Source organism: Bos grunniens, chromosome 22 (genome assembly GCF_055505025.1).
Source record: "Bos grunniens cultivar Pamir isolate PY7600 chromosome 22, Bosgru_T2T1.0, whole genome shotgun sequence".
Classification (NCBI taxonomy): Eukaryota; Metazoa; Chordata; class Mammalia; order Artiodactyla; family Bovidae; genus Bos; species Bos grunniens.
This window is the reverse complement of record NC_141186.1, coordinates 45,220,565-45,245,500: the sequence shown is the minus strand read 5'-3', so window position 1 is coordinate 45,245,500 and position 24,936 is coordinate 45,220,565. Positions and strand designations below refer to the sequence as shown.

Below are 24,936 nucleotides of genomic sequence, written 5' to 3'. Positions count from 1 at the left end.
GAGAAGTGAGGTGGAGTGTTTTCCAAATATTCTGACATACAATAGTGATAAAAATCACAGCAATGATGATAGTCAACACAACTGATAGTTAAAACCCTTTAGAAGAATCTAAACATTTCTCACATGGACACATCAAGCTGGCACAACGCTGCTGTTTTACAGTCAAGATGTGGAGGCTCAGAAATTTAAGTCTTGTTTACGTCACAGTGATTAAATGGGGAGATTAAGGCATGTGCACACATCTCCCACTTCTAAATGCTGCTTTTTCATATCACATTTTACTTCAGATGATACAATAATAGCTAGGCCTTTCTTCTTTGTAATTTCTGGATATGTTGGCAATTATTCATTGAAATTCATAAAAGCCAAGGCACTAAAGTCAATTTACTATTATCTCTATGCACATGACATTAATGCGTTGGTTGATAAGGGTAAATTAGTACGTGGAAAACATCAAGGGAAGTAGCAAAATAAGATACTTGGCGTTAGGGTTCTTTGAAGCTATTTTAAAAAGTAAAATGCTATGTTAAGAGCTATGTGGTGTCTGTGTGTGTGTGTGTGTGTATGTGTGTAATTATTATTCCATTGATTTACTGCACACATGTCAAAGAGCATCTGGGCATCTGTACAAGTTAAAACAAATCTATCCAGGAGCCAAGCCACATAGCCACAAACCCAGACAACTTGCCTCCCCCCTTGTCCCACCCTTCAACCTACCACCTCCCAAATGCAAATTGCATGGTGGTAAAAGGCTTCCTTATGGAGATGAACTGTTGAGTCAGTAACATCTGTCACTTTCACCATATTCTAAAAGAGAAGCCAAAAACAGCTAATGGCAAAGGTTTTCCAGAGATGCCGGAAGGCCTCTTCCCATTCTAGAGAAAGTCATCTTCTATTTTGGCAAGAACATTCAGTAAAGACTTAGGAATCTACCTGGAAGGAGCTATCACTTATAACCTCTTCCAAGGATGAAACCATACCTTTCATAAGAATGTAAACTCAGTTCTTTCCTTGTAGGGCACAAGGAAACATCTCACCTACTGAATACTCACCCACTAACCCACATTAGGTAGGGAGACTCTTATTTTCCTCTGTTTTGCCAAGAAGCAGGAAAATCACTTTAATGTATTTTACTGGGCTGCCAAAAATCCTTTGCCTATGATCCAACAATTAGAGCTAATTTCAACCTAAATTGCTTCCTCTAAGAGATGGATATCATTAGATAACTCTTTCCATTTCCATTTACGAAGATTTTAAAAGAAGAAAAAAGGCAAAAGAAAATTCCTTGTATGTTTCCAGCTGATAAAATCATTAATCTCACACTCCCAACTTCAAAGCAGAAAACCAGAAAATCATCTCACTTTCTCTACACATGGAGAATAATTTTTTTCTACTTTAAAGTGCCGTCTCTTTATTGGGTCATTTTAATTACTGAATGTGGGATAAAAGCTATCCATATAATGTCGCCACTGTCTTTTTCATGAAATATATATAGGTCTAATTTGAACTACATTAATTCGAGAGATGCAAAATACAAGGGGACAGAATAAGAAAAGGAAGAGAGGCTGGGGAATAGAGCACGCATCAATACAAGGACGTGAAAGGAAGATAGTAAGCTTTTCTAAGCTGACTTTTCTCATTCTTTCCTTCTGCAGGGGAACTATCAAGAAGCCTGGGCCATATCTCAACAGACTGCCTTGCATCTTAAGTTTCCTTCTACACAGCAACACAATTACAGTAACTTTATTAGTAGTGACAGTATTACTGTCAATGTAAGACAACTGTGATACAACCTGTTGCTGTGTGAATGTCCACTTTAAAGAAAAGCTTGTGCTCATAGAAAGGAGGTTAGCAAATCTGACCCTGTTCAGAGTAAGACTGTTAGAGAAAAGACAAACCAGGCATGCAAATTCCCAATCAATCCTCTCACCAAGAAATCACACGCCATACATGGCAAACTTTTTCTGTAAAGGACCAGAGAGTAAATATTTTCAACACAAAAGCAACCAAAGACAGCACATAGATGAAAGAGTATGGTTGTGTTCTAATAAAACTTTACAAAATCAGGCAGAGAGCAGGATTTGTCCCAATAAGCCAACAGACAAGTACTACATGGAAATGTTCTATATATAGCTGTGCTGTCCCATACACTAGTCTCTAACTACATATGACTATTAAATACATGAACAGTGGCTAGTGTGACAGAGAAGCTACCGTCTAAATTTAACTGCACTTTAATTAATCTAGATTTGAATAGATCCATGTGCCTGGTGGCTATAGTATTAGACAGCATAGTTTTATAGCATTGCTACTGCTAAGTCACTTCAGTCGTGTCTGACTCTGTGCGACCGCAGAGACGGCAGTCCACCAGACTTCCCCGTCCCTGAGATTCTCCAGGCAAGAACACTGGAGTGGGTTGCCGTTTCCTTCTCCAATGCATGAAGGTGAAAAGTGAAAGTGAAGTCTCTCAGTCGTGTCCGACTCTAGCGACCTCATGGACTGCAGCCTACCAGGCTCCTCCGTCCATGGGATTTTCCAGGCAAAAGTACTGGAGTGTCATTACACTATATAGTAATAATATATACTAATACAGTATAGTATTAGCACAGTTCTAGGATCACTGCTATTCACTGCTGTTTCCTCAAATATTATACAAGTCAACCTTCAATTAAGGCATAGTTCACATTTATGCCTTAAAAATTTAAATATCCAAGCTGCTACATTCACAGTGGAACTATACACAACTAAAAATGATATTTCTTAAATGTAAAATATCTACATCATTGAGGCCAAAATGACAGTGTTGGCTTGAAGCTACCAATTAACTGCCTATTGACCAATGAAGTGCATAGACCGATCAGGTCCAGGCCAAGACCTGTCCAACCTGGAGCCTGTTTCCTTTCTCCTCTGCATTTTCCTGCACCTTGGCTGAGGGCACAGATCTACTCCATGGCCCCAGTAACTCCTACAGAAAATCCAAACTTCCCCAGAGACCCCAAACACATGCAAAGACATGGCTTCAAGAGCACAAGAAACAACATGTAACTCAAGTAGAGCCTTCTAAAGTAATCCATGTAAAACAGTGCCTCGACACAAAAATGAGGGAGATTCACTGTTTTCTTTGCTATTGACTCCATGTAATAATTTATTTTCTAGTAACTGTTTTATTTATATAATAACTAGTTTGTGTTCTGCATTTCTTAGCAGACCCAAGATATAATTCAAGGAGAAGAAGCAAGAAAGTAGGATAGCAACAAGTTATTTAGGTTTTTTTTTTTCTCTTCTAAGTATGAATAAGAAATAAAAATCACATTTCATTTAAGAAACTGTATGAATAAGTTGAAACAATATCAACTTTCTTCAAATGGTAAAATAATCTTGAAATTTGAGGACACTCTTTAGGAAGTAAGAAACATAAGGGTACCAGGAGTGAAGCCTACACAGACACACAGTAACAGGAAGGTAGATGACATTCTCATGCTTTTATGATTTTTGATGAAATGAAACAATTTCAGGTTCAATCATTATCTGTGGTTCCAACATCCAAAAAAATTAAATCTCCAAAAAATGAAAAAAAGAAAAGAAAAGCAAACTCCTTTGGTGGCACAACCTAACACAAATCAATAGGAGGTTTCTTATATATACTTTAATTATTCTATTTAAGTGTAAAAAATTTTTTTTCTCTGTACAAATATTCATATATTTGTTTATGGGCTATTGCTGCAACCCCACTGGGAGTGTTAGACAATCTGTGATTCATGCAACAGATCTTACCTTTCCAAAATCCCCAAGATACCTGATATCCAAGATGTATATGGCCCCAAGGATTTAGATAAGGGAGTCTTCTAATGAAAGCTGTTTGGGTAGGATATTTGCTGTCAATTCAATGTCTACTTTCCTGAAACAGTACCTTACCTCAGTCTGAAGAATGGCAGCTCTCTGTTCTTTGGCAGTAAGTGACTCTTTAAGCACTTCAATGTGTTGCTTGCAATCTGAATTCTGATTGCTGAGAGTTTCAAGCTTTGTTTGTAAGGCAAGAAGTTCTGACTCTTTCTTTGAAAGCTCCTGCTTCAGCTGATCAATCTGTAAAACAATGAAATTACAAAAAATTATATGCTACAGCTTCTACTCTTTACATTTGAGGACTACTGAATTCTCTTAAATTTTCAAGAGCTAGTCATCATTACTCCAACATGGCAGACCATGAGCTTAAAAATACAGCCTTGGGAGTCACTTAGTCTTAGGAGTCCAGGGAGGGTCTTCAAAGGCGACTGACAATAGAAAACAGGAAAGGTAAGGTCCACAAGATGCTTTCTATCTTCCACACCACTGAGAACCAAGGTTCACAATGGAACGAAGGCTTCCTGGCCAAACCCACAACTCATCCAAGAAAAAATAAGGTCTATTGACCATGGTCCTCAGAAGGGTCAACAGGGAGCTAAGAAAGGTAATTACCCAAGACAGAATCTAGACCTTCTCTGATACTCCACAATGGAAATGATCATTCAAGAGCATCATTCAACAGAAGAGAATCCTCACCCCCCAAAAACAAGCATTGAGGGATCTTTTTTCTTATATTCTATATTAAAAAGATACAAAAGAACATCAGAAATACATAAAATAGAAAAATAATACAAGAAACATCTGTTATTCAATTCACTAAAAGGATCACTAGAATTACCCAATTCCCAACCCATTTCTATTTCCTTTCCCTCTCTGGAAACAATCACCACCCTACATTTTGTGTTCATCCTTTTCTTATTTGTATTTCAAGCTTACCTTATTTTTCTGCACCTGTAAATTCTACACTATTTAATTTTGCATGATTTTTAACTTTGTTTGCACTGCGTTTTCTTTTTTAGCTTTTTTCTTTTTTCTACTCAATCTAATATCTTCAAGATTAAATCAAGTTCCTATTTGTGCAATGTGTTCATTTTCATTTTCATTAAAGTACAAGCTTGCTCCTTGGAAGAAAAGCTATGACCAACATAGACAGCATACTAAAAAGCAGAGACATTACTTTACCAACAAAGGTCCATCTAGTCAAAGCTATGGTTTTTCCAGTAGTCATGTATGGATGTGAGAGTTGGACTATAAAGAAAGCTGAGTGCCAAGAATTGATGCTTTTGAACTGTGGTGTTGGAGAATACTCTTGAGAGTCCCTTGGACTGCAAGGAGATCCAACCAGTCCATCCTAAAGGAGATCAGTCCTGAATATTCATTGGAAAGACTGATGCTGAAGCTGAAACTCCAATACTTTGGCCATCTGATACGAAGAACTGACTCATTTGAAAAGACCCTGATGCTGGGAAAGATTGAAGGCGGGAGGAGAAGGGGACGACAGAGGATGAGATGGTTGGAGGGCATCACTGACGTGATGGACGTGAGTTTGAGTAAGCTCTGGGAGTTAGTGATGGACAGCGAAGCCTGGCATGCTGCAGTCCATGGGGTCACAAAGAGTCAGACACGACTGAGAGACTGAACTGAACTGAACGGTATTCCATTGTAAGACTTCAGAAAAATGTATTTGTCTACTGTGCTGTTAACAGACATTTGGGCTTATTTCCAGGTTTTTTTTTTTTTTTTTTTGCTATTATGAAAAATGCTATTCTGAACATTCTAATACATACTACCTGGTACACACTGTAAAAAATAATCTAGGAGTTAAAAAGCTGGAACACAGAGTATGCACATCTTCATATTCACTAGATAACATTAAAGTATTTTCTAAAGGACTTTATTAATTTCTATGGTCACAAGCAATGTGTAAATGTGCCAATCACTCCATGTCTTTGCCAATATCATATGTCATTGGAGTTTTACATTTTGGCCAGTCTGTTAGGAGTTATGGTAGAAGTCCTCTAAAAATGACTGCCACCAATTTCTTCCTACTTATACACATATGCCATTCTTCAAAACTAAAGGAGGAGTCTATTTACCCTCCTCTTGAGCATGGACTGGACTGTGACTTGCTTCAGCTAGCAAAATGCAGAGCAAGTGTCGGTATGCGTGTTCCAGCCTCTAGGAGAACTAGCAGCTTTAGCTTCCTCTCACTGGAAGTTAACCACAAGGACAGAAGTCCAACCAGCCTGTGATCACTTGGCTGTGAAGAAGTCTATGCCAGTCACGCAGAAAGACAGAGAGGAACTTTTCTGATATTCTTGGTGGAATTTGTGGCTTCTGTCTTGTCCCTGGTCTTAAAGGGAAGAATTTCAATATTTTGTCATTAAGCTCAATGCTTGCTTTAGCTTTTTACAGGCATTCAAGTTTTAGAAAGTTCCCTTTTACTACAACTCTGCCAAGAGTTGTTTTTTTAATCATTAAAGAATGCTTAATATTATCCAGCATTTTTCTGCACCTCATGATTTATCACATTTTCACCTTTAATATATTATAATAAATTATATTAATGTATTTTTAAAATATTACTCTCTCCATGCATTACTGTGAAAAACTCCACTTCATCATGATGCATTATTATTTTTATATGTTACTGGATTCATCCTGCTAATATTTTGTCAGCATTTCTACATTTATGGGCAAGACTGATTTGTAATTTTCCTATCTTGTGCTATCTTTATCAAGTTTTAGCATCAATTTAGCCTTCCAAATAAAGTAGGGAGTGTTCATTCTTTTAGTGTGTTCTGAAATGATTTGTGTAAAACTGCAAATTTTTTTTCACTGAAGTTCATTAAAAATCACCCAAAAAATCATCCAGAGCTGGTATTTTCTTTTTCCAAAGACCATTCCTTACTTCATCCATCTTTAATGATTATAGGAATATCCATGTTTCTAATTATGTGAATCAATTTTGCTAAGTTATTTTCATTAAAAGACTTTCATTTCATCTAAATTTTCACCCTGTTGGCATGAAGTTTTCATAAAACTCATTTATATTTGATATTTGATATATTATATTTGATATCTATGACTATCTTTTTTCATTCCTAATATTTTTATTTTTAATTATTTTCTTTTTCTTTTTTATTTTTTAACTTTACAATATTGTATTGGTTTTGCCATATATCAACATGAAGAATCTCAGCAGAAGCATGTCCCATTAAATAACCTCTTCAAAGAGCCAATTTTGGTTCTGTTGATCATCCAACATTTTAATTTTCTATTTGATTAGTTTTGGCTCTAATTTTAAAATTATTTTCTTCTTCATACTTTCCTTGGGTTTATTCTATTTTCTTTTCCTAAGCTTAAGTTGGAATATTATCTCACTAATTTTCATACTTTTTTCTTTCCATGTATGAGCCTTAAGAGCATATATTTTCCTGTCAGTATCACTTTAGCTCACTCTCTGTAGTTTGATATACCTTGACATTATTATACAGCCTTAAATATTTTCCAATCTCCATTATTATTCCTTGAACCATGAATAACTTAAAAATGTGTTTCTTAATCTCCAAATACATAAATGTTTCCTAGTTATCTCTTTTTTTTATGTCTTACTTGCTTTGTGAGTAGAGAACATGGTCTCTTCTACAGTATTCATTTGAAATTTGGTGCATCTTGCTTTATGCACAGTATGTAGTCAGTGATCATAAATGCATTCTGTATGAAAGTGAAAAGTGAAGTCATTCAGTTGTATCTGATTCTTTGCGACCCCATGGACTGTAGCCTACCAGGCTCCTCCGTCCATGGAATTTTCCAGGCAAGGGTACTGGAGTGGGCTGCCATTTCCTTCTCCAGAGGATGTTCCCAACCCAGGGATTGAACCCTGGTCTCCGCATTGCAGGCAGACGCTTTACTGTCTGAGCCACCAGGGAAGCATTCTGTATACTATGTGCTTAAAAAGATTATGTATCCAACAATTGTTGGGTGCAATATTCCATATATGTGCATGACATTTGATTACACTTTTATTTTTAGAACATTTCCATGATCTTAATATGAAACTTTAAGTAGAAAAGTCACTCTTCATTCCTCATCCTCTACACCTAGCCCTAGGCAACCAATAATCTACATTATGGACTGGCCTTTTCTGGGAATCTCATATAAATGCACTCTTCAATATACGTACTTTGTCACTGGCTTCCATAACATACACAACATTTCAAGTTTCATCCATGTTGTAGCATGTATAAGTACTTCATTGCTCTTTATAGCTGAGTAATATTTCACTGTATGAATATACATGATTGTTTCTATCCATTCACCAGATAATGGACACCTAAATTGTTTCCACATTTTGACTATTAATAATGCTGCTTGATCATTTATGTACAAGTGTGTGGAGACATATGCTTTCATTTCTCTTGGATATAAACACAGGTGTGAAACTGCTAGGTCACATGGTAACTATGTTTAGCTTTCTGAAGAATTTCTACCTGCTTTCCAAACTGACTATACAATTTTATTGGAGAAGGAAATGGCAACCCACTCCAGTGTTCTTGCCTGGAGAATCTCAGGGATGGGGGAGCCTGGTGGGCTGCTGTCTATGGGGTCGCACAGAGTCGGACACAACTGAAGTGATTTAGCAGAAGAAACATATAAGGGTTCTAATTTCTTTAAAACCTCACCAGCATTTGTTATCATCTGTCTTTCCATTCGTCATCATTCCAGTGAGTATATAGTGGTTATCTCCTTATGGTTTTGCTTTCTCTAATGACTAAGATGTTAACAAATATCTTTTTCCATACTTATTAGACATTCATATATCTCCTTTGGACAAATGTTCTGTTAAGACTTTTTCTTGGCCTCTAAGATTTTATGTCTTTATTTTGATGCAAATAGATTTCATTTTATTTATCCTATTTTGGGTATTTTAAGACTTCTGAATTTGTAGACTGATACCTGTGAAAATTCTCAGCTTTTATCTCTTTTATCTCTTCAAATATGGCTTCTGAATAATAACTGTCCCTATTTCATCTTTCTTCAAGAATTTGGATTAGATTTGTGCTAGATCTTCTTATTCTATCTTCTAATTCTATCTTCTATGCATCTTTAATGTTTTCTATCTTTTTATCTTTCATTTAATTTCTTCTGCCCTATTTTCTAGTCTATTAAGTTTCTCTTCTGCTATGACCACTCTGCAATTAAATATATTTCTCAAACTTTAAAATTTCCATTTTTATATTTTTCCATTTCTAAGTCATTTTATTTGCTTCTTTCTAAATTTCCTTGGTATTTTTATAGCCTCTTGCCTTTTAGCCATATTTTCAACTCCTTCTTTTATTTAATATACTGCTACTGCTAAGTCGCTTCAGTCGTGTCCGACTCTGTGTGATCCCATAGACAGCAGCCCACCAGGCTCCCCCGTCCCTGGGATTCTCCAGGCAAGAACACTGGAGTGGGTTGCCATTTCCTTCTCCAATGCATGAAAGTGAAAAGTCAAAGTGAAGTCGCTCAGTCGTGTCCGATTCTTCGTAACCCCATGGACTCCAGCCCACCAGGCTCCTCCACCCATGGGATTTTCCAGGCAAGAACACTGGAGTGGGGTGCCATTCCCTTCTCCGATTTAACATACTAAACATACTTATTTCATAGTGTTTGTCTTAAAATTTCAGTTTCTGAAGTCTTTCCCTTCTAGTTCTGCTGTTCATTCTTTCTACTGGCTTTTGCTTACAGTGGCTTGCTTTCTTGAAGGTTTTGTAAATTTTTTTAATTTTTACTCACATGTTTTGGAACTTTCTCTGGAGAAAAATACTGAGGGGTCTTAGTTGAACATGTGGTCCTTCAGAACATTTATCTCAGCCAATTCCTGGGCACTACCAACCACGGACTCCTTTAAACTACATTATATACTGAAAATTCTTGGATCACCTCACACTGCACATCTGCCTAAGAGCCAGCTATGGTTACAGATTCTCACTGCTAGTTTTTTTCACCTTTATCTTGGCTCAAAGACTTAAAATAGGTAAATAAATGATTTTCCCTGGAGCCCCTTAGTCTAGGTGGGAGGAGAATAGAGTGGGCAATTTATTTTTACTTTACTCCTGCATTAAGAGTCTAGCTGTCTGGGATCCCAGCTTTACGTGGTAGTGGGATTCCTGCTTGGCTCCTCATTTTGAGCAGGCTCAAGCTTCTGTCACTTTCCTTCAGTGTCACTGTGACTGTGAAAACTAAAGCTCAAGTTCATCTGTCTAGCAAAGCCAACAAGACAAAATCAGGAATTTCCCTGGTGGTCCAGTGGTTGAGACTCCACGCTCTCGATGCAGAGGGCCTGGGTTCGATCTCTGGCCAGTGAACTAGGTCCTGGATGCCACAACTAAAGATCCAGCATGTCACAATAAAGATCCCATACACTGCTACTAAGCCCTGGAGTGGACAAAATAGTTAAAAAAAAAAAAAGAAGAAGATAGAACCAGGGCTGTAGTTTTCACTCTAGTCCCCTGCTTTGGCTTAATCTTGGCCCTTCAGATTCTTTCTAACTTCAAAGTTCATAAGTACATTTTAAATTGTATGTTTTTAAACTATATTTGATCCATCATTTTTGTCCCAGTAATTGAAACTAGCTAAATAAGAACCAAGCTACTGATAACTACTGAGCATAAACAGAGTGAGATGCTTAAAAAGAAGTGAGACCTCCATCTTCAGAAATTTTCAGGGTTCAGCAATTAACTATAAAAGTTGATATAGAACCCCACTTGCAGGGTGCACTCAGACTAGATAGGGGGACATACAGGTTTCATCATACTTGCCACATCTACAGGTTTGGTAATGGCTGCCCGGAAGGCAGTCTTGAGAAGAATTCTGAGTATGCTGAAACGTTCACTAAAAAGAACTGTGCGAGATTATCAATGCGCTTCGAGTATGTGTGTCTGGGTGGCAGCACTACTCAGGTCTGTGCAATCCATGAAATACATTATTTCTTTGTAATTTAAGAAATCACGAGTCTATGATTTTTAGCTACAACAAAGTAAGTCCTCTCCCTATAGCCCTCTCTTTTTCTCACACACAAGAACAGAATATAAATAAAATGAGGGAAAAGAGAAAATTATAAAATGAATTAAATCTTTTGTGATCAGCAACTACTCAAGGAATAGTTGACATTACAGTATATAGTTGATTCAACATATGAAACTGATTCATCTGAAAATAAAACTCAAAAAACTTTCAACTCTACATGCTGAAACAATGATGATATTTATAGTAAAGAAAAAAAAGCTGATTAGTGCTAACGTCTACAAATATCGGAGTAGAAATCTCATATGGGAGTGGGGTATTGAGAGAGGAATGTGAAAGAAATTAACATCAATGGAATGGTATTTAATAGGAAGGAAGACATGGCAGGTTCTACATATAGCTACTTCATTCAATAAAAATAGATTGATAATGATAAAACTATCTCAGTCTATAAATATTAATAGGCAGTTGCTTTAAATAACTTGCAGACTATCACTGCCGTGAGGTAAATTTTAAATATTTTATGCAGACAATAACAGGAAAAAAAGTTTTTCTAAGGGGAATATAGTTGTGGGGTAAAAAAAATCATATTCTTCCATAAAAATATGCCTTTGGCTTCTTTTATAGCCATAAACTCAATAAAAATGAAAAGTGATGCAATCGAACATACATGAGAACTGAGGCTGGGGAAGGTCTGTCTCCATGATGGGAAGAAGAAAAACCAATAAGAATTACATCACATGCTTTATATGAAGTCCATGTGGACATCAGGCACACTTCATCTCGTCTGAAAGTTCTTCTATCACTTACATCTGTGACACAACTAACACCAATAAAGCCTACTCCGCCAAGGAAAACAGCTTCTTTTTCACTGCAGATATGGCCCTCACATCTAGAAAGTGATGTGCTTATTATCATGCAGTTTGGGTTATGAGGTTTGTAATCCATCAGAGGTTAATAAGAAAATGTGTTACAAATTGAGAATAAAGGGGGAGATCTAAGACAGCTGAGTGGCATCTTTGGCAAACACTGCAGAGGGAGTAGCTAACAGAGAAGTACTGGGGTCAGTAGATGAAAATGTGTGAATCTAGGAACAAAGCCTTGTATACAACAGGGGATGCCATCATTCTTTCCCTAGTAGGAAAACAATTATTTATATGGTACATTCCATTCTTAAAGCCTTAAAAGTGCTGCTGAGGTAACTCATGCTTTTCATAGCCTCTTACATTCTGCCATCACACTTTGATTCCTCTAAACCTTGTGAGTGTGGGTAGAAATTGGACTTTCCAACAGGGGAGAGTTGCACAGCTTGGGAGGTCTCTGAGTCTCAATTCTCAGGGACAACATGCATGTGCCAGAGGGCTTGAAAGATGCATGTCTTTTCATCCTGACTGACTATATCTGGTATCCCAGGCTTTGCACAAGTTGCGATTCTAAACTCTGCCTTTACATTTTTGAAATTCACCTTCTATTATTTCAAAAATGTTATGTCATGGCTATTTATGATATCATATTTACAAAAGCAATTTAGGTCTTCCCTGCTACTTCATCTAATCACAAAGCTTGCAAGAGGCCCTACCAGTCCCAGGCATCTGCTCAGCAACAAAATGGAAGCACATGCTATTTCATGGGACTGCTTAAAATACTTCCTTTCCCTCCAACCTACTGTCTTTACTCATTTTAATAATTAATCCAAGCAGCACTCACTTTGCATACAACATTGTTTCTTTATCAGATTCTCAGCTAATGTGGAAGCTCCAATACTTTGGCCACCTGAAGCAAAGAGCTGACACATTGGGAAAAAACCCTGATGCTGGGAAAGACTGAAGGTAAAACGAGAAGGGGATGGCGGAGGATGAGATGGTTAGATAGCATCGCCGACTCGATGGACATGAATTTGAGCAAACTCCAGGAGATACTGAAGGATGGGGGAGCCTGGCGTGATGTAGTGCATGAGGTCCCAAAGAGTCAGACACAACTTAGTGACTGAACAACAACAATGTCAATTTTTCATTGAAACATTTAAAAGTATTTCAACACACTTCTATCTCTGAAAATGAGTCTGTATATATCACTATTAGCTGTCTTTATTATATATTTCTGGGGAAGGAAATGGCAACCCATCCCAGTATTCTTGCCTGGAGAATCCCATGGACAGAGGAGCCTGGCGGGCCACAGTCCATAGGGTTGCAAGAGTCAGACACGACTTAGCGACTAAGTGATGATAGCAATTATCTATTTGGAGCAAATAGTTACACACAGAAATTGAGATTGATGACAAGGAATCAAATGCTGAGTTAATTGTATCACCAATGGGTCATGAAAGTACTTTTCAGCTAAAATTTCAAAAATATAAGCAAATGAGAACATAGATACTCTAGGAGCTATTTTTTAATGATTAGGTTGACTTTAAAACTTTTAAAATCTTTTTTTTAATTAAAAAAAGTAAGCTTCCAAGTAATTAAGACAGAACACATTTAGATCTCTATTAAAGTAACAGATCAGTGGGCACTGCCAAGCCTGGCACCATCGTAAACCCTGAAGATTCTGCCTCTCCAGAAAACCTGGTAAAAGAAAGGGCACTCTTAAGCTTTCTATATGTTGATTACAAGCCACAGGCAGAAGTAACAATATACAGCTGCAATTTTCAGATTTAGTTTCAAAGAGTTCTAGTCCCCTCCTTGTGCAGCATTTCATAAGAATTTCTGAAGTGTTCCTCTACCATGACTCTGAGTTTTTGTGAACTATTAAAACAACAGTTTCTGAAATCAACTGTCCCTGCATTAAACTTACCATTTTCTGCTAGATGGGATCCAAAGTCACCTTATGATTTCCGTGTCTACCACCGCTTCAGTAAACCAAATGAGTTTAACAATTACATTTCCATTTCCCAAGTACATTTCAGAATCTCTAGATTTTTGCAATTTAAATCTAATAATTTATTTTTTGAAAAAGTCTGTAATTTCATATAGACTTGAGTTCTTCCTACTTCCTTAACTGTATAGAATTGGGGATAGAATGGTGTTTTCACATATCCTTCTAGGTATGCTCAGACACAGATTTGAGTTGGCAATCTTCCCCAGACCTATCACTGTAGTTTCACCAATCTGATTATTTTGACCAAAACAAAAAACAAAACACTAACTTTAACCTTGCACAACTTGTATTATTCCAGCCAGAAATGAACTCTCCTCCCATCAAGTCTTCAGGGTGGTATTTTGAGTACATTTCTTACTTTCCCAACTAAGTGGTAAGGATTGGGAAATGGGAAATATTTTGAACATGCACAACTTTTAGTGCCCCTTTGGGGACCACAGAGCTCAAAATCCACCATTGAAAGCTTTATCCATATAATCCTGCATATAAACAAAAGAATTCAAGAAACTCCAGTGGTGACACTAAACAGTTTCCTTGTCAATGTGTGTAAACAACTATTGCACAAATTAACTCCTCAGATATCTGTGACGTTCACAAGCAACACATTCATACAAACTTTGTAGAAAAGTTATCCAAATAGGCTACAATGGACCATGAAGTACACTAGCAATTCAAATTTCAGTTCAGTTACTCAGTCGAGTCCCAGCTGTTTGTGACCCCATAGACAGCAGCGCGCCAGGTTTCCCTGTCCATCACCAACTCCTGGAGCTTGCTCAAATACATATCCATCGAGTTGGTATTGCCATCCAACCATTTCATCCTCTATCGTCCCCTTCTCCTCCTGCCTTCAAAATTTCCCAGAATCAGGTCTTTTCCGATCAGTCAGTTCGTCGCATCAGGTGGCCAAAGTAATGGAGCTTCAGCATCAGTCCTTCTGATGAGTATTTGGGATTGATTTCCTTTAGGAAAGTGAAAGTCACTCAGTCGTGTTCGACTCTTTGCGACTCCATGGACTATACTGTCCATGGAATCCTCCAGGCCAGAATACTGGAGTGGGTATCTGATCCCTTCTCCAGAGGATCTTCCCAACCCAGGGGTTGAACCCAAGTCTCCCAGGTCTCCTGCATTCCATGTAGATTTTTTACCAGCTGAGCCACCAGGGAAGCCCAATCCTTTAGGATTGACTGGTTTGATCTCCTTGCTGTCCAAGGGACTATCAACAGTCTTCTTCAGCACCACAGTTCGAAAGCATCAATTCTTCAGTGCTCAGCCTTCTTTATGGTCCAACTCTCACATCTGTACATGACTACTGGAAAGACCATAGCTTTGACTACAAGGACTTTTGTCAGCAAGGTGATGTTTCTGCTTTTTAATACGCTGTCTAGGTTTGTCATAGCTTTCCTATCAAGAAGCAAGCATCTTTTAATTTCACCAGCTGCAGTGATTTTGGAGCCTGAGAAGAAAAAAAATCTGTCACTGCTTTCACTGTTTCCCCATCTATTTGCCATGAAGTGATGGGACCAGATGCCATAATCTTAGTTTTATGAATGTTAAGCTTTAAGCCAGCTTTTTCACTCTCCTCTTTCACCCTCATCAAGAGGCTCCTTAGTTCCTCTTTGCACTTACTAAAATTATTAATATATTTGATTATATTTCTTCAATAATAATGGATATAGTCATCGCCTACTTTTTTGACTCGGGTGCTTTAACTGCAGAGTTTTGTTTAACATTTTGAGTCACTCTCTAAGTTTTGCAGTGGTGCCCCTACTTCATAGATGAGGAAAGTGTGGCTGAGTGACTTAAGTCACTCCTGAAGATCATGTAGCTATCAAGGGCAGGTTAGAAATCTGCCAGAGTCTGCTTCAGTCTTCAGCCTGCACTCTTTTCACCTAACTCCTTTTCTCTCCTTGAACATCCTTCCGACTTGACCACTCTGGAAACCCTTGAAAGTAACTAACCATTAAAAGTTAAAACTAGCTCAAGGATTGATGGTGCCTCAGAAGACTGTGAGATAATAAAGGCCATCACTTGCTTCCTGAAGACCATATACATGTTTTATTCACCGGGACACAATCTATATTGAAGGACAGAGTTTACAAATTTCAAGGCATTTTCAGTTGTACAAGTGGCTTGAACTATCTTCTACTGATATATGACAGGATAGGGTGGGGAGGAACAGTTTGAGCCAAAACAATTATTTCCCCCAATCTTCATGGATTCACTCAGATCTGTACATCTGGTCTTCATTCCTGGAGTGATCTGGCCATTGTCTGCAGGCCACCCTACTACTGTGCTTGTGGCATGTCAGCTCAACTCTCTAAGAGGAAAGGATTGCAAAAAAGAAACCAGAAGGGAGAACTTAGCAAGGAAACCTGCTCTGCATTTTGTGTCCATCACTAAAAGCAAGGGGTTACATTAAAATACACTGGACATTCTCCTTCTCATATCTCTACTCCTTGGTGAAAATTTTTAGTCAAAATCTCAACATTAACTTACAGATGGAAGTTGACAGAAGTGTAGCATGGTTTTTGTTTTTCCTAGAGAAACACATGTACACATACATACAGAGTAAAGTAAACACTAGATATTATTTCTTTCCTGTAATTTTGCGAATTCTCTGCAAAGACTATCCATGTATTTCACAACTGAAAAAAATCATAATCATTACTTAAGCAGTTATCCTCTCCACTTCCCATTGCCTTCTCACAGAAGTGTGCATCACTCAACTCTGCTGCATTTTATAAGGCAACAAACAGCAAAACCTAGAATAAGAACAGGGGTACTTAAGAGGAAGTGGTAGGAAAAAAATAATTTTAATTGGTGTGGTTATTGTCTTCAAAAATAAAATGGCTTAAATAGAGGAATAAATAAAAGTATTTCGAAGTCTCTAAAGGCCAATTGGGCTGCTCATAAATTAAATAATTCTGCATATATAAAAAGAACAGATTTTCAGGTGATTTGTCCATTTGCAACTCAAAGTTTTATTTTGAAAAATACAAGCCAAATTCTTTAAAACTAGCAATACTGATAAAAAGTAATGGAAACGATTACTCTAATAATATTTCATAAATATTCCACAGCAATAGGTAACAATAATTACACTCAACAACAATGTCTCACATGACTGAATGCTTTCTAGAGATCAGTCAAGGGAGTAAGTATTTTAAATGCATAATCTCCTGGAATTGTCAAAGCGACCCGATGATGAAGGTATTTTTCTTTTTCTTATCAGTATTTCATGGATGAAGAAACTGAGGCTCACAGAGATTGAATATTTTCAGCAAATGATAGTACTGGGACTCAAAATCAGTACTGTCAAATACTATATTAAAACCAAAATATCTTCATACCATTCAAATCAGTTAAATTGGCTTCCAAGATTAACCTTTCATCACCTTCCAGGAATGGGCCAGAAATTTGGCAAAGAGAAACTTTTAAAAATAGCAAACTTATGAAATCTCAGGAAATTTGGAGAGCAAAGACTATTAAAAATAAATGTTAATTCCCAAGACAGAGGAACACTGAAAGAATTCATTAGAAAATCCTGAACCCCTTAGTAAGTAGAAATTCTACCTAAAGTTTTATCTGATTTTTCTGGAATCTATGCTTTTGAACTAAAAAATTTCCTCATTCTTTATTGTCCATATATTTCATGTATCACATAAAGCAGATTATGTGAGTATTTGGGGAAAGTATGTATATAAACCATAACTTTCCAGTCACATTAAGAATATAAAAGTTTATAACTTTGGACTATACATACCTTGGTTTTCATGAACTTGGAGTGACTTTTGTAAACCTCTATTTGTTTTATCTCTTCTTCACGGTCCTCAGTGTTCAACACACCATTGGCTTTTAACATCTGGATCTCATCCTCAAGATCCCTTATGTTTCGCTCCAATGAAGCGATTTTTGTGTCCTGTTGGTAAAAAAAAAAAAAAAAAAGAGAGAGAGAGAGAGGGAAAGAAAATTGCTTTTTCAATATTACCAAAACAATTTCAGAAAGCAATTTATTCAATAGTAATAGATTAACTATGGTGTACACACAGCCCTGAATTCAGAACAATTTACTTTTTTCACCTCTGAAGATCACTTGTGAGATTTTTTTTTAAGCTCCCAATAAACAGCTTATGTCAATGCAAGACAGAGAGTTACCTAGATATGTTTGTTGCATATCTAGCAATCAAATTAATAAAGAAATAGTGATAAAAAGTGATCTAAAGTGTTAAAAACAAAAATGACATTTAAGAAGACAAATTTATAATTTCAGAGACAGTTTACTAGTGAATATTTTCGAGTCTACTTGTACACACAAAAACGGTTTGTTCATGTGTGTATTTTGTGGCTAGTTTTATAAGGCATGCTTGGAATTTGACTGTGAAAGAGAAGGAAATTAAAATCTACTAATGGGGGAAAGGATTCTCATCTAAAATATAGACATAAGTGAAGTTAAATAACTGAATCATGACCTAGTATGACTGACACACTAAATATTGAAAATTATAGCAACTGGAAATAATATATCACATCATGATTTACTTGGCAAGCAGACAGCTTCCTGTGTGACAAAAAAAAATCACTATCTTGAAGGGCATTTCTTACCTATTGATTTACAGAGTTAAAAAAAAAAAAACTAGAAATATTACACTCAAATGTGGGGTTAATTGAGGACAAATCATAGATAATTTTCTTTAAAGAAGGAAATGACAGATTACACACACAAGGTAGAGCGTAATAAGAAATGATGCATTAGAAGGAGAGGAGAGGAGAGAGGAGATGCATTATAGAGGGAAAAACAGTTCTTCAACCTCAGGTATTAAACTCAAATCAGTGCTTGGAATGAAACACACTGGAAGTTTGACGTCAAGTTTTCTCACTGTCACATCTCCCTGCCATTTTATTGTGTAGATTCAAGGAGGTTATATTACATTTGCAATTGGAAGTTAATGAAAAATGAGCCACTAACTCATTTTTTTTAAACTAATTCATTTTTTTTAGAATCCAAGAAACTAAAGAGTTCTAAAAGTAAAGACAATGAATGGGCTATTCTATTTATAACAACTCAGAAAAAACTTTAACAATTATGCGTGTCCTGATTTTGTGGCTACTTTCTATTTCGCTTTCCTATATTACATGCCCACTGGCATGTTTCATTATCATGAACATTGCCATTACTGTTAAAAAGGAAAAATGAGAACCAGCAGCAGCAGCACTGAGCTCCACTGTGTTCCCATACCTGGGTGCTCTACGTGCTGAAGACACACACACACACACAAAAAGCAAGAAGATAAAAGAAAATGATTTTGAAATTTGCAACATTATTATGGAATATTACATTCCATTCTGTAGTATTTCATTTTCCTTTTAAAATAGTATTTATTGTATCTTTTCAGTTATAAAAGTAATATACTTGAAATTCACAAAAAATGGAGAAAATTCCCTATATTTCTATCATCCAGCAATAACTATCATTTTTTATTTATAGCCTGCAAGTCTTTTTCAATGTTAGATGCATATCTGGTAATCTTGTATATTGCCAATTTGAGTGAGGAGAATGTTAGAGACTAAATGTCTAGGTGCCTCCAAAATTTATATGCTGAAGCTCTAATCCCTAATGTGATTATATTTGGAGAGGAGGCCTTTGGGAGGTAATCAGGATTAGATGGAGTCATGAGTATGGAACCCTCATGATGGGATTAACGCCCTCATAAGAAGAGATACTAGAGAGCTTGTTTTCTCTCTCTGTCATGTGAGAACAGAGCAAGAGGGTGACTCTCTGAAAGCCAGGATTCTCACAGGAATCCAACCATGCTGGCACCCTGATCTTAGACTTCCAGTCTCCAGAACTGCAAGAAAATAAATTTCTGGTTTTTTTAGCCACCCAGCCTGTGGTATTTTCTTATAGCAGGCCAAGCTGATAAATGTAGGGAGTCCTTCTTAATGACTCATTTGAATTCTTTTTTTTTTTTTAATTTTGTTTTATTTTTAAATTTTATAATATTGTATTGGTTTTGCCAAATATTGAAATGAATCCACCACAGGTATACATGTGTTCCCCATCCTGAACCCTCCTCCCTCCTCCCTCCCCATACCATCCCTCTGGGTCATCCCAGTGCACCAGCCCCAAGCATCCAGTATCTTGGGACTGGCGACTCGTTCCATATATGATATTATACGTATTTCAATGCCATTCTCCCATATCATCTCACCCTCTCTCTCTCCCACAGAGTCCAAAAGACTGTTCTATACAGCAGTGTCTCTTTTGCTGTCTCGTATACAGGGTTATTGTTACCATCTTTCTAAATTCCATATATATGCGTTAGTATACTGTATTGGTGTTTTTCTTTCTGGCTTATAAATAAATGCCCCTGCTGCTGCTGCTGCTAAGTCACTTCATTTGTGTCCGACTCTGTGAGACCCCATAGATGGCAGCCCACCAGGCTCCCCCATCCCTTGGATTCTCCAGGCAAGAACACTGGAGTGGGTTGCCATTTCCTTCTCCAATGCATGAAAGCGAAGTCGCTCAGTCGTGTCTGACCCTCAGCGACCCCATGGACTGCAGCCTTCCACGCTCCTCCGTCCATGGGATTTTCCAGGCAAGAATACTGGAGTTGGGTGCCATTGCCTTCTCCGATGAATAAATGAGAGTCATTTTAAATCAACATTTTTTCTGACTATAAAATTAAGCCATGCTCATTACAGAAAACTTGAAAAGTCACAGAGATAATTATGATATCCACCTCAATCTCATCACCCAAATATACCCACTATTAACTATTTTATTTACCTCCCATGAAGCCTTAAGACTATATTATTTCTTTAAAACATAAAGATATCTATTAAAACATTATCATTAATCTATTAAAACATTAATGTAGATTTCTGCTCTTTACTGAGATACAAATTTTTCAGCATTTACAAATATCTAAGTACAATTTTTACAAGAACTTACCTGTAAGTTAAGTGTGAAAGAAATAGACAACATTCCTGCTTTTTAATATAAAATCTCCTTTGATTTCAGATTCAAGTCTAAATTGACATATTTATATGTATACATATGTGTATACATATTTACATGTATACATATGTATTTATACATAAGTATACACATATGTATATAAATATATGTGTACTGAAATATACTTTGTAGTCCCATATTTTAAACTTTATTTCTTGTTGCTGCTGCTGCTGCTAAGTCGCTTCAGTCGTGTCCGACTCTGTGCGACCCCATAGATGGCAGCCCACCAGGCTCCCCCGTCCCTGGGATTCTCCAGGCAAGAACACTGGAGTGGGTTGCCATTTCCTTCTCCAATGCATGAAAGTGAAAAGTGAAAGAGAAGTCGCTCAGTCATGTCCGACCCTTAGTGACCCCATGGACTGCAGCCTACCAGGCTCCTCCATCCATGGGATTTTCCAGGCAAGAGTACTAGAGTGGGGTGCCATTGCCTTCTCCTTATTTCTTGTTAGCACTTGTTAAAGTTTCATCTCAATCATGCAGACAAGGGGAAAAGCAACCCTCAGCTTTCCTCTCAGTCAACTTCTAAGAGTTTAGTTAGCAGTGACCACAACTGCTAACTTCAAAATGGGTTAAAAGGAGCTTTTCACTGGACTTTTAAAAATTACACATTGCTAAAGAAAGATCAGAATGAAGTCACATAGAAACATAGAAAATCCTTTTGATCTATACATACCTGAGTTAAAATTTCACCAAATTAGTAAAACACGTTTTTAAAATAATATTTTAATTTTACTAATTTTCTTAAAATAAGCAGCCTCTTTTTCCTTCCAAACTTTTTTCTTTTAGTCACAGATGTGCAAGAACATCAAAAGAAAATAATGAAAGAAAAAAAGATGATAGAGAAATGGATATTGTAGAAGTTACTTTAATAAAGATCTATTTTTCTGTCCTTATTGATATTTCTGTTCTTATAGTAAGAAGTCCATTTCAAGAACTCATAACCAAAATCACAAGCATGGAGAAAAGGAGATGGAAGAATATCAGCAAGATCTAGGGAAGATAAAAGATGCAAAATACAAACATATTAGATGGTGCATTGATTCTGCCCAAGAAGATATTCAAAATGCTGAGCCAGAGAAAGACATGAGAAAATATAAGCATGAAAAATTAAGGCAAAGAAAATGACTGCCATGGTCACAGCTGCTCCATTGCTTCAGTTTCAGAAATTCAAAGAGAACAATTTTTTTTTTCTTTTTCAAAAATCTCTAAAGCTAAGATAAATCACTAAAAACATGTGTTTAAGGAAGACTATAGAAGAAAACTATCTCACATGTCCTGATATAGCTCAATGTGGTACATAAACATTGCCTTTCAAAACAGAGGGCTTTCCTGATAGCTCAGTTGGTAAAGAATCAGCCTGCAATTCAGGAGACCCCGGTTCAATTCCTGGGTTGGGAAGATCTGCTGGAGAAGGGATGGGCTACCCACTCCAGTATTCTTGGGCTTTCCTTGTGGCTCAACTGGTAAAGAATCAGCCCGCAATGTGGGAGACCTGGGTTCTATCCCTGGTTGGGAAGATCCCTTGGAGAAGGGAAAGGCAACCCACTCCAGTATTCTGGCCTGGGGAAGTGAATGGACTGTATGGTCCATAGGGTTGCAAAGAGTCAGACATAATGAGCAACTTTCACTTTCAAAACAAATACAAAATGCACATGCTCAGTAACTCAAGCACTAGTTAACAAGAGAGAGAAAAAAAACTTAAGTGAAGACATCCTCAAAGTGGAATTTTAGAAGGTAGAGCAATATTTTACTCTCAATCACCAAAGAATCTTCATCAGAATATCTTTACATATTATCTATAATGGATATTTTAAAATAATTTATGTAGTGATTTTCAAATACTCATCTAGATTGTGTTTCACAAAGAAGCAAGCTCTCAAAGCAGATAATTCTAGGCCTTCCTTAGAGACAGAAAAAGTGAAATAGAAACAGCTTTTCCTGAAGTTCACAGAAACCAAATGCTCTGTGAAAAGGGGCCTGCAGGGTCAAGTAAGTTTGAGAAATGATTATTGGGGATTCCCAATGCATATTAGCATTAATCATTCTGCAAGGTCCTACAGCAAAGCATTCTATTTACTTTGAGTTTTCCAGTGTTATTACTCTAGAAGTCAATTCTTGGGGGGAAAAATAGAACTTTAATGATCACGTTAAGCTCAGGGTTATATACTGAAGAGTCAAAACAATGATTTGGATTCTTCAAAAGAAAACTTGCCATGATTAGCCCCAACTTAAAATAATCGAGGGCTTAAATATTCACATCACCTTGTCAGCTTCTGTCACTCAAGTCATTTACTGAGAGCCTGCTCTGAACCCTGAGCAGTGAGAGAACAGGCAGACTCCCATGCTCCCTGAACTTGCCGCTCCATGTCTCAGGTGACATTTTTCAAGTAGTCTTGGGATAGGAAAAGCATGAAATTGTTTTGCTTTTATAATATATTTTTGTTAAAGACTGCAGGAATGTTAAAGATTGCAGGGGCTGAAAACAACTGAAATGTGTTTGCTTCATTCCCCATGAGTTAGAAAAAAATGTCTGAATTGAATAGCTCTTTAAGTCATTTCTTTCCACATACTCATAAAATACTTGTAATAATACTTTATTTTATACATACAGATCATAACTCCTACTGAAAGATTCATGTCCAAGACTATTTTATATCCATCATTCAAAAGATGCAAAATAGTTATCTGAGGACCAACTCTTTGCGACCCCATGGACTGCAGCCCACCAGGCTCCTCTGTTCCTGGAATTCTCCAGGCCAGAATACTGGACTGAGTTGCCCTTCCCTTCTCCAGGGGATCTTCCCAACCCAGGGATCGAACCCAGGTCTCCCACACTGCAGGCAGATTCTTCACCAGCTGAGCCACAAGGGAAGTCCAAGAATACTGGAGTGGGTAGCCTATCCTTTCTCCAGTGGATCTTCCTGACCCAGGGATCAAACCTGGGTCTCCTGCATTGCAGGCAGATTCTTTACTGTCTGAGCCACCAGGGACACCCTTCTGATGGGCAAACAATAAATCACTGGAAGTAAACCCCTAGCAATCACCTACCTAATGGGCCCAGCCTGGTAATTCTGGAATCAGCCATGAATACTAGCAAGCACACGAGTGCAGGGACTATAGCTGTAAGGATAGATGTCAGGTGGAAAGACTAAAATAAATTTATTTCATCTCTGCTTTATTATATATATATAATATCTTTGGATATACATAATCTTTGGATTTTTCTAGGACATGTCTGCTATAGTTGATAGTAAATTTAGATACAAGAAGTTCTCTCAGTCATTCAACAAATGCATACTGAGCATCTGCTGGGTACCAGGCACCAGATGTGTGAGATACCAGGTAGATGTGAACAAGATACGTGGGCACCCTTCCTTCTCTACCATGGAGCAGTCTATATCCTTGTTACACCGTGTAGTCTGCAGACCATAGCACTGACATCACCTGGGAGCTTTTTAGAAATACAGACTCTCAGGCCTCAGCTCACAACTACTGAATCTGAATCTGCACTTTCATAAGGTCCTTGTGTGACTTGGGTATTTTAAATGAATTTAGGTGTCCAGCCTACACAAAGAACAAGACGAATCAATGTAAAAGAAACAAGAACAACTTTACTGGTCAATTACATTTAGAAAAACATGAAGCTATTCTCCAAAGATATCCAATTTGGCCTAAGTGTACAGCAACTCTAGGAGTAAACTTTCTGGAGCAAATTTGCCAGTAAGGATGCCTTTATTATCCTTTTTGTGTTTGTCAAACATTATGTTCCTCTTAAACACCAAGAAACAGATTTCAGCTCCTGTCTAGGAACTGTGAACACTGAAATGGTGAGTGGGTGGAACATCAAAAAAGCAGTATCATTTAGTCACAAAAAGTAACAATTATGTTATTGCTGAGTGTCACAATGTGCTTTCCTTTCAATTACAGGAAGAATTACTAGTTTCATTTTAATATCTGGCCAGGAAAGAAAATACAAGGGTTTTTTTTTGTTGTTTTTTTTTTTAAAGAGCATGGAACTCTCTGTGATCACATAACAGTCTACGGACATTAATCAACAAAAATAGGGCCGAATGGTTTAAAGAGAAGATGTGATCTAATGTTCAGGAAACATCCTTACATAATTATATTACACTTTATTTAGAATAAAATTCTAGACTATTATTACTGGATACCACAGAGGCTCTTGA

General features: G+C 37.2%; 1 protein-coding gene across 7 annotated transcripts in view; it reads right to left on the bottom strand.

Moving 5' to 3' along the window:
- The window catches only part of ERC2 (ELKS/RAB6-interacting/CAST family member 2), a 993,433-nt gene that overhangs the window by 659,542 nt on the left and 308,955 nt on the right, over window positions 1-24,936 (bottom strand). For all 7 annotated transcript variants that reach the window (XM_086367446.1, XM_086367443.1, XM_086367447.1 and 4 more), the window contains 2 exons: window positions 17,495-17,650; window positions 3,916-4,083 (listed from right to left, as the gene is read on the bottom strand). In XM_086367446.1, coding sequence (XP_086223572.1) covers window positions 3,916-4,083; window positions 17,495-17,650 — 324 coding nt within the window. The remainder of the gene's footprint in view (window positions 1-3,915; window positions 4,084-17,494; window positions 17,651-24,936) is intronic.